General features: G+C 43.1%; 1 protein-coding gene across 1 annotated transcript; it reads right to left on the reverse strand.

The window, feature by feature from the left end:
* Window positions 1-609: 609 nt before the first annotated feature.
* Window positions 610-10,223, reverse strand: LOC118676658 (guanylate-binding protein 1-like). Its single transcript, XM_036350908.1, has 8 exons — window positions 9,381-10,223; window positions 8,936-9,132; window positions 8,110-8,352; window positions 6,717-6,997; window positions 5,715-5,927; window positions 5,218-5,320; window positions 4,785-4,978; window positions 610-1,051 (listed from the first exon to the last, which is right to left on the reverse strand). The coding sequence occupies exons 1-8, from the start codon at window positions 9,506-9,508 to the stop codon at window positions 935-937; spliced, it is 1,476 nt and encodes a 491-aa protein (XP_036206801.1). The 5' UTR covers window positions 9,509-10,223; the 3' UTR covers window positions 610-934.
* Window positions 10,224-10,489: the final 266 nt, after the last annotated feature.

A 10,489-nucleotide genomic window follows, 5' to 3' on the forward strand; every position in this document is an offset into this window, starting at 1 on the left:
TGTCAGGGATAACTCTAAAAATAAGGGTCTTGAATCTTCTTCTCTACAATGAGTAAAAGTAACATTGTAAAAACTACAAGGGAGTTGGAATCTAAGGAAATTCATACATCATGATTGATCCCGTAATGTCTTGGTCTTAGAATGTTTTTCAGCATAGAAGATTGTGTGCATGTTTAGTTATATTTCTACCTAAGTATTCCATTTTTAAAAAACAGCTATTGTAAGTGGTATAGTTTTTTAATTTTTATTTCCAACAGTCCATTGCTTTTATATAAAAATACAGTTGAAAGTGGACTTTTGTGTATTGACCTTGAATCTTACAACCTTGTTAAACTTACAAAGTTGTCCCAAGAGTAATTGTTGTTGCTGTTTTTTGTTTTCGTTGCAGATTCCCTGGGAATTTTCTATGTGGATAATCAAAGTGTGTGAGAATAAAGGCATTTTTATTTTATCCTTCCTTTCCTTTCCTTTCCTTTCTTTCTTTCTTTATTTCTTTCTTTCTTTCTTTCTTTCTTCTTTCTTTCTTTCTTTCTTTCTTTCTTTCTTTCTCTTTCTTTCTTTCTTCTTTCTTTCTCTCTTTCTTTCTTTCTTCTTTCTCTCTTCTCTCTCTCTTTCTTTCTTTCTTTCTTTCTTTCTTTCTTTCTTTCTTTCTTTCTTTCTTTCTTTCTTCTTTCTTTCCATTATTGTAGGAAGCCTTTCATTATACTGTTTACCTGGAGAGGAGAGACTGCACATCCTTGCTTTTTTCCTGGGTTAGGGGCAAAGCATTTCGTTTTCCATCATTAAGTATGTTAGGTGAAGGGTTTTTTGTAGATTTCTTTTATCAGCTTAAAGAGAGTCATGTTTTCTCAAGTTGTGACATTTTTCAAGTTTCTAAAACTGCTTGAGTTATGCCTTGGGTAGAGTGACCAGTGAAGCTCTTTTCCTTAGGTCTTTAGCTTATGATACATCTGTTCCTTCTTCTTTCCATGTTATTCTTGAGATTCTCTATTTCTCTCTGAAGTTGTCTGCTCTCATTTTGGAATCCTTCCTTTAGTAACATGGCCTGTTCCTAAAAAGGGACAAATAAAAAGTAAATCAAGTACAGCAGTAAGCAAATCTCAACTTCTAGCTAGTTTCCACATTCATCATTCTTTTTTTTTTGAGTATTTAATTTCTTCTTGCAATTTTCTCCAACATAAATATTCATAACAAGAGGCTCAGTGCATGAATTTCAAGCAAAGGTGTGGTTCCTAGGCCTGGACGGCAATTGAAGTGCAAGCGTCTCGTATGGAAAGGCAGGTCCCAGCTGACCTCTGGGTACTGGGCAGCATCTGGGGCCCCTCATAATCCTTTCCTCCTGAGTCATTGGTCCCTGCTGGGCTCCCTCAGTGCCATTGGTCACCATCTGCAGGGTGATTGGTGGGGTGATCAGGCCCCACTTGCATTCACCTAGGCCTGGCGCCGTCCACTTACATAGTTCTCCTCTCATCAGGGCCCATTGGGGCCAGTAGCAACTCTACTGCCACCCGCTACCAGCACTGGGTGGCCAACACCTGCCATGCTCCGCGCTGCCCTATGGTGGTCAGTGCACACCATAGCGAGCAGCCGAACTCCTGGTCAAACTCCCAGTCAAGGGGACAATTTGCATATTAGCCTTTTATTGTATAGGATACTTTTACTTGGACATCCTAGCTCCATGATTATTTGTCTTGAGCCTCCTTTAACTAAGAGAGATTTTGGCTTATACCTTCTAATATATTGATAAAGTTAAATTCCCATTAATTCTATACAACCTATGTGGGCAATCTTAATCATGTTTCTTTTCAAGCCTTATAGACTCTTACACACACACACACACACATACACACACTCAAACTTTTATATACATACACATGACAGAAATAAAAAATTCTCAAAATCAAAGGAAGTGTCTGAATCTTAGATCAGGGAATTTGATTTAAGCCTCCACAGCTTGGTGGCAAGAGTAGCAGGACAGAAGTAAGGACATCAAAGCCCCTAACTGTCCATACAGGATTTCTGCACATAAGTCACTACACAAACTAGGAGTAGGGCATAGCAGTCAGGAGTGGCAGACACAGGTGTGAGAGGCAAGGAATCTTTCTGCTCACAAAGGTTCTCTTAGAACCAAAGTCATACCAGGTGTGACAGAAAAACAGTGATTGTAGATTCCTCTAAGTTTGAAGGAGGTTCAGATATCTTACTGATCTGTGTGACCCTATAAAAGCTCATCTTTTCTGAACCTCTGTTTCTTCTCCTAAGGTATAGGTACACAGCAATTCTTGCTTCATATAGTATTAAGCAAGAGACACAGATAAGACATATTTGCAATGCCTGGAAGATAATAGCTACCATTGATTGAAGAATCCTATATAATAAAAGGCTAATATGCAAGTTTTCCCCTTGGGAGTTCGACCAACTGGGAGTTCCACTGCTCACTATGATATGTGCTGACCACCAGGGGGAGTTGCAGAACAAAGGAAGGGCCCAGCTGGAATATGGCAGGCAGGGGAAGTTCCCTGCAGGCAGCTGGAAGAAAGTCCCAGATTGGCCCTGATCTCTGGCCAGGCCTAGGGACCCTACCCGTGCACTAAATTTTGTGCACTGGGCCTCTAGTCTACACTAATAAAAGAGAAACATGGTAATTGGCATATGACCGCTACCCTTCCCATTTGCTAATCAGGGCAATATGCAAATTAACTGTCAGCCAAGATGGCGACCGGCAGTCAGGCAGCTTGAAACTAACATGAGGTGTGCTTGCTTCAGTGACAGAGGACTCCAACGTTCCCTGCCTGCCTTGCCGGCCTCTGAGCCTGCAGTTTCAAACATTGTAACAAATACAGACGCTAAACAAAACTCCAGAAACCAGCTTTCAGCAGGCTGGGATCTCAGAGCTGGAGTTGATACAGAGTTTTGAGAACTGAAACAAACCAGATACCTGCTTTCAGGAGTGGAGGCCTAAGAGCTGGAGCCTCAGAGCTAAAGCTGGCCCAGAATAAAAAAAAAAGAAAAGAAAAAAAGGAGCAGTTGGGAGCTTCAGTCCCAGCCTGAAAATAGCCCTCAGCCCCTCACCCAGACTGGCCAGGCACTCCAGAGGGAACCCCCACCCTGAAGGGTGTGTGACCAGCTGCAAACAGCCATCATGCCCTCATCCAGGCTGGCAAGGCACCCCAGTGGGGACCCCCACCGTGATCCAGGACACCCTTCAGGGCAAACCAGCTGGTCCTCACCCATGCACCAGGCCTCTATTCTATATAGTAAAAGGGTAATATGCCTCCCAGCACCGGGATCAGCGGAGCCACGAGGCCTCCCGGCACCGGGATCAGCGTGACAGGGGGCAACGCCCAAACCCCCTGATCGCCCTGTGGCTCTGTGGGTGATGGGGTAGAGCCATAACCTCCCCAACCTCCCTATCTGCCTTGCTCTGTTCGTGACAGGGGAAGGCGCCCCAACCCCCTGATCGGCCCTGCTCTGTGGGTGATGGGGTAGAGCCATAACCTCCCCATCGGCCCTGCCCTGAGTGTGACAGTGGTGACGCCCCAACTCCCTGATTGGCCCTGCTCTGTGGGTGATAGAGGGCGGCGCCCCAACCCCCTGATCCACCCTGCTCTGTGTGTGACAGGGGGCAGTGTGCCAACTCCCCTATCGGCCCTACTCTGTGAGTGACGGGGGGAGCTCCTCAACCCCCTGATGGGCCCTGCTCTGTGCATGACAGGGGTGAGCTCCCCAACCCCCTGATGGGCCCTGCTCTGTGCGTGACGGGGGAGGAGCTCCCCAACCCCCTGATCAGCCCTGCTCTGTGCGTGACAGGGGGCAGCGCCCCAACCCCCCTGATGAGCCCTGCTCTGTGTGTGACAGGGGGTGGTGCTGCAACCTCCCCATCGACTCTGCCTTGAGTGTGACAGGGGGCGGTGCCCCAACCCCCCAATCGGCCCTACCCTGAATGTGACTGAGGGTGGCATCGAAACCTCCCAATCCGCCCTGCTCTGTGCATGACAGGGGGCGGCGCCCCAACTCCCCAATTGGCCCTGCTCTGAGCCCAAACAGGGGCTGCACCTAGGGACTGGGCCTGCCCTCTGCCACCCGGGAGCAGGCCTAAGCCAGCAGGTCGTTATCTCCCAAGGGGTCCCAGACTGCGAGAGGGCACCAGCCAGGCTGACAGACCCCCCCCTCCCCCGAGTGCACAAATTTTTGTGCACCGGGCCTCTAGTCTATATATATGAAAGCCTAAATGACCATTCGAATGTTCGACTGTTCAACTGGTAGCTATGACGTGCACTGACCACCAGGGGGCAGACGCTCAATGAACAGGCATGAAAACATGGAACAGACTGATGAATCTCTGTGGAAAGGGGGAAGGGCAGAGGGTGGGAAGAGATTAACCAAAGATCTTATATGCATACTAGAGGCCAGGTGCATGGATTTGTGCACTGGTGGAGTCCATCTGTGGGGATCAGGTCGAAAGCGGCAATCTGACATTCCCTGAGCGGTCCCAAATTGTGAGACGGCGCAGGTCAGGCTGAGGGACCCTACATGTGCACGATTCCATGCACCAGAACTCTATTACATTGATAAAGGACTGGATGTGAGATAAAAGATAATAAAAAATTTTTAATAACCAGACATAGGCAGGCTCCAAGTCAGGCAGACAGACAGGGATTGAAAAGTGTAAGTGGGCAAGCAAGGTCCTTCCGGGTTTCGTGTTCTAACAGCCACACAAACAGGTCAGGGAGAGTGGAGAGAAAACAGAAAAAGAGAAACCTCAAAGTGATGTCATTAAATACCTTAAGTTTAAGAGACAGAGCCCTCTCTTGCTCTGCCTTTAACTCGGCCCTCTCCTGCTCCATCTTCTCAGTCAATTGTTTCAGATGTTCCTGGTAACTCTTTTCTTTCTCCTCCATCATCTGCTGATTCTTCTTTTGCATTTCCTCCAGCATTTTTGCTGCAGCCTCTGCAGATTCAGCTTTCACACGTTGCACTGCCAGGAGGAAAGGAAGAAGACAAATTCATGTGGGTGACCACCTTGCTTTTTCCTCTTGGTGAACTTATCTGTTATTGTTGCTGCTGACTGCCTATGCCCCACTGGGACTGACTTTTGCTAGTAATAGTCATCTTTGCTCATATGGCTCTTGTTAAAGGAACCCAGGTTCTCCAAGCCAAATTATTTAAATTTTTAAAAGCTGTTGAGGCTATCTAGTCTCTTGACTTGCACCTCACCTTCGATCTCTTTTTCCTTTTCTGTGAGATTCTGGTCTGTCTGTAGAATTGCATCAATCACAGACTCCTTGGAGCTCAGGTATGCGTGAAGAACTTCTTCACTCTAGGACCCAGAGAAAATGGCATTAGTAATAGGAAATCGCAGGAAGCGCTTATTCCTATTTGCCCCCCATCTTTTCCTGTAGGAATTGCTTCACTTGGCCCTGGTCCTTGTGCTGGTCAAGGACCAGGGTGGGCACATGCTCCAGGTTAGCCACGCCTGGCACCCTATGAAGCAGAAACCTTTGTAAGTGACTGTTATAAATATAGATTGAGAGTCTCTGTTCTCTGAGTGAGGTCTGTACTTTTGGAGCTGTTGGTGCTGTGGTCCCATATGGGGTGAGGAATGATGCCATCATGGAGAGAGCAGATCCAAGGAAAGGAGGTGGCGGGAGAAAAGGAGGAAGGAAAGTAGGGGGTTTAGGGGAGCAACAGAGGGACAGATAAATGCTAGTTACCTGTATTCCCTTCTTGGGTGCCTCAAGATACTTTTTCTTCAGCTCCTGCATAGTCTGTATTAAGAGACGATATCCTCCTGATTTAGAATAAACCCCCTGCTTTATATCTTCTTCTAAAGAATGGAAGATATCCTTAAGTAAAGCTGAGCAGCGATCCGATGATGCTTTCATATTCTCTTTATAAAAGTCATCTCGCCTTTTTTCTAGGTGGGCCTTTAATGTGAAAATAGGAAGTAGAAAAAGTACAGAGAAAATGTTAGCTTGACCTCCGGATTTTTGGAACTAACAGGCACCTCAGCAGGACCACATCCTTCCTCCTGATCCTGTCTTTCTGTTGAAGACCCTTTCTCTTGGAGGTGAAGTTCATGGCAGAGATTGCTGGCTTTATGTTAGCATTGATGCTACCTATATGACCATCATACTGGGCCATGGCCTTTTGCACTGCAGCCGAGTTCTCTATCTGGGCCGAGGCCATGATGGCGTTCTCCATGCAGGGCAGGTCCCCACTGCTGATGGCATTGACATAGGTCAGGACTAGGTTCTCTAGTCCTATAAATACACCTTTAGAAAGAAACTTCTGCTTTTCACATTGGACCAGCGATTGTACATATATGGAACAAATGTGGCTCAATGTAAGCCTGCTCAAGATAACTAAGACTACATCTTTCTTTGCTGTCTGGTACCAACAAGCTTGTGACTTGATGAGAAGCTCTGATTGTTATCTGCATGCATTTAACTAAATTATGAGAAAGAGGATTAGTTTATGCATTATAGGAAAAAAAAGTGCAAACTTTAAGTCAATCAAAATAATATTGGTTCTTCAATTCAATTGCAAATCTTGCTTGAATTTTGGGACACCTTATATAATAATAACAAATAGTGGTTTTTGTCATTTCGAAGTCTAGTAAGAATTCCTTCTCTTGTGATAAATAACCATTTTATTTTCTAGTAGTACTTTGCTTTCTGAAACCCTAATCCATATGAACATAAGAAAAAAATTACCGCTAATTCCTTTTGAAATAAATGGTCTACATCCTTGAAGGAATTCTTGATGAAGACTTCAATGGCCTCTTTCTCACTGGCCATGTGCAGGTCCAGGAGCTCTTGGAGGGTTTCTGTGGGCAGTTCAACCTTCTCAGCCATCTGCTGGTCATAGTGGGCAATGGCCTTTTTCACTGCAGCCGAATTCTCTATCTGGGCCAAGGCCAGGATGGCGTTCTCCATGCAGGGCAGGTCCCCGCTGCTGATGGCATTGATATAGGTCATCACCAGACTCTCCAGCCCTACAAATAGAGAACAAAAGATAACATTTGTTGTAGGTGGGGTGAGGAAACAGTCCATCCTCTATAAATCTGATGGTATCTCTCAACACTCATTTGGCTCACAGCATCTGTGTCCTTAGAATCACCTAGAAGTTTTCTAGAAATGCAGACTCTCAACTTTTGCTCCAGATCAACTGAATTAAATCCTCTTCTGACAAGATCTTGGGTTATATGGACACATATCAAAGGGTGAGAACCTCTGTTCTAGACACCATAGACCTGTGTTTATTGAGTGCATGTGCTTTACCCTAAGCACCGTTAGGATAGGAAATGTACCTCTCATTTATGTCTCTATCATCAGTTCTGGTCCATGGTAAACATTTATAAAATCAATATTTGTGAAACAATTAAAAAGAAGTCTTCTGCCCTGGCCAGGGGTCTCAGTTGGTTGGAGCATTGTACCAAAAAGTTGTAGGTTGATTCCTGGTCAGGGAATACACCTAGGTTGTGGATTCAATCCCCATTTGGGGCGCATGCAGGAGGCAACTGATTAATGTTTCTCTCTCACATTGATGTTTCTCTCTCTCTCTCTCTCTCTCTCTCTCTCTCTCTCTCTCTCTCTCTCTCTCTCTCTCAAATTCATTGAAAAACATCCCTGGGTGAAGATTAAAATACTCAGATTTAAAAAGGAGTCCTCCATTTTATTTATTCTAGCTAAACACTGTCCAAGAGAACTTTCTGTGATGATGGTCGTGTGCTATATGTGCTGTCCAATATTGGAGCCACTAGCCTTGTAATCAGAATTATTAATTTTCTTTAACTCTCATTAATCTACATGTAATTTTAGATAAATGTTGCTACTACACTTGTCTAGTAGCTATCATATGGGATAGTACAGGTCCAGCTTATTGGGGCAATTTTAAACAATAGAGCTTCTTTATTTGTCCTTTTCTATCTTTTCTCACTCATGAAATCTGACTAATAAAATCTACTCTGTATTAGAAATGTGTGTCATCTAGATGTTTCACAGTAATAGTAGCAGATTTGCATTTTTCAAAGCTAAAACTAGGTGGATGCTATTCCATTTTTCTTTAATCTTAACAGTGAGAGTAATGACATGAAAGTGGACTCACGGGGTCCATTGACTTGGATGCCTCCTGAAAGAGTTTTGACTTTGGAATTGCTAAAGATGTAGGAACAGAAGTCAGCAGCTTGTTGCACGAATTCGGGGTCCAGCTCATCATCATGCATTGTCTCAAGTTGGCCTAGCTTCTTCCGATGAGTGGGCCGATCAAAGATAAAGCATTTCTTTTTCGGGAAGAACTTTCGGATACAAAGTCGGGGCAGGTTAAAATTTTTATCTTTGGGACTGGTACCTGGAGAAAGATAAAAAAGGGCTTTGCTTAATATATCGGCTTGGAAACTTTTTCTGTAAATGGTCAAATGGTAAATATATTAGGCTTTGCGGGTGAGGTGGTTTCTTTTGCAAGTATTCAATTCTGCTATTACAGCATGAAAGCAGCCATGGACAATCTACATAGTATTCATCCAGTAAAACCTATTTGTAAGATAGCTGGCAGGCTGCATTGCCTGTGGGCTATAGTTTGCCAACACTTGCCCTACTGCATTGTCATGCTTTAATCTATTTTCTTTAAATAAATGCCCATTCTACTCCATATTCTTTGGCTAATTACAGCATCATAGCCCTCAGCAGGGAAATAAAAATAAATATGATCACCGTACAGGGAAAGGTGAAAGAAAAAGAAACTTGTTCTCAAAACAAGGGAGAAGATAATTCAAAATCAAATCTATGAATTTAGATATTAAACAAGCATTAATTCTTAGAACTAGGCAGCTGAGAAGTAGAAAACTATACATATAAAAACACTATATAGAAAAATAAGATGATGGTTTCTAATGGCTTGTGATTCCTGATAATCAATTCTCAGTCCCCTTTACCTTGCTTGAGTTTGAGTGAAATCTGCAGGTACTCGTCTGCTGAGATGGGTTGCCCATCTGCTTCCAATTCTAGGGAAAAATCCCTCAGTGTCCACACAAAATCTGGAAAGAAGCTCACAAAGTCAGCTGAATCCTCAACCTCATTTGCATCAGGTGAAGATTTTGCCCTTATTTTTTCTGTCAGCTCTGTCACATAGCTGAGTAGCAAACTAAGGAAAAATGGTGTAAAAGTACAGTGCCCCTCATGCCATATTAGTCCCACATATTCCAAATCTTTGTTTTGGCTTTGTTTCTAACCCAAGTGTTAATTCTTCCTGCCCTTGAATTATTTTTCATACTTTCTCTTTTTGTGCTTGATTCGCCAGGATTCACATTCAGGGAGCTGGTATTTAGGTACTAGTCTCCCCTCTGATTTTGATGCTGTTCTGGACCACAAAAAGGATACTGCAGTTGGTCCATGGCCTGCTGGTTTATGGTCCCCATGCTATTGTACACAAAGGTGCTGCTCAGCAGTATTGCCAGGGCAAAGATCCAGGAGTCATTTTGGTTGTCACCCTGGAAATCAGAACACATTTGGGCCAGGATTATGTTTTATTCTCATGGCACTTTCCAGATCAGCAGTAGCAAACAGATGCTCATTTAGTTGAGTGGCTTTTTTTAGATTAACATCTTATAAGAGGAAAACAAATCCAAATGAAAATGGTTGTTAGTAGGACTTGGACTTTGATTAGTCTTCTGATTAGTGTTTTTGGTTACACTGATTCTCACTAGGTCCTCTTATGACCAGTCGCAGATAATTGCAAAACAGATAGTCCAACTTGGTGGGCACTCTAAAGCCTTAAACGTAATTTAATTTTCTCTATGTTTTTACAGCAAAATTGACTTATGTAAGAGTAATAATACTTATAGCTATTTTATCTAGTCATTATTATTCACCTAACACTTTCCATTTTTATTAAATAGTCAAAACAATACTATGAGGCAAATATAGATTGTTTGCATCGGTTTTAAAGATCAGAAAGCTGAGGGTAAAAGAAGTGAAATAATTTGCTAAAGCCACCATGTTAATGACAGAGTTTATATTTAAACAACAATTTAGGACTTCTGAACATTAATCCTTAACTCAAGTTCTCTGCAGGTTAGGACTCATGGCTGATTTTGTTTGTGGTACCTTTATGCATCTGTGTTAACTGGCTTAGCTTATAGCCCAGTGTTGACGAACCTTTTGAGCTCGGCATGTCAGCATTTTGAAAAACTCTAACTTAACTCTGGTGCCATGTCACACATAGAAATTTTTTGATATTTGCAACCATAGTAAAACAAAGATTTATATTTTTGATATTTATGTTATATATTTAAATGCCATTTAACAAAGAAAAATCAACAAAAAAATGAGTTCGCGTGTCACCTCTGACACGTGTGTCATAGGTTCGCCATCACTGTTACGGCCTCTTGTTAATAATTAGAATACTATCTAATGACCACTATAGACTTCTACGATTCTGCCTTATATTTTCATGATTCCTGATTGCAAAACTTGGTCTCTTAGCACAT

The sequence above is a fragment of the Myotis myotis genome, unplaced genomic scaffold, assembly GCF_014108235.1.
Source record: "Myotis myotis isolate mMyoMyo1 unplaced genomic scaffold, mMyoMyo1.p scaffold_m19_p_2, whole genome shotgun sequence".
NCBI classification, from domain to species: Eukaryota; Metazoa; Chordata; class Mammalia; order Chiroptera; family Vespertilionidae; genus Myotis; species Myotis myotis.

Bases quoted from the DNA above. Each gene is read 5' to 3' on its own strand.
- LOC118676658 (XM_036350908.1), bottom strand. From the start codon at position 9,508: ATGTGTTCTGATTTCCAGGGTGACAACCAAAATGACTCCTGGATCTTT. The intron at 9,133-9,380 runs GTATCCTTTTTG...TTTGCTACTCAG, and splicing joins CAGGCCATGGACCAACTGCA to CTATGTGACAGAGCTGACAG. The intron at 6,998-8,109 runs GTGAGTCCACTT...CTCTATTTGTAG, and splicing joins CATCCAAGTCAATGGACCCC to GGCTGGAGAGTCTGGTGATG.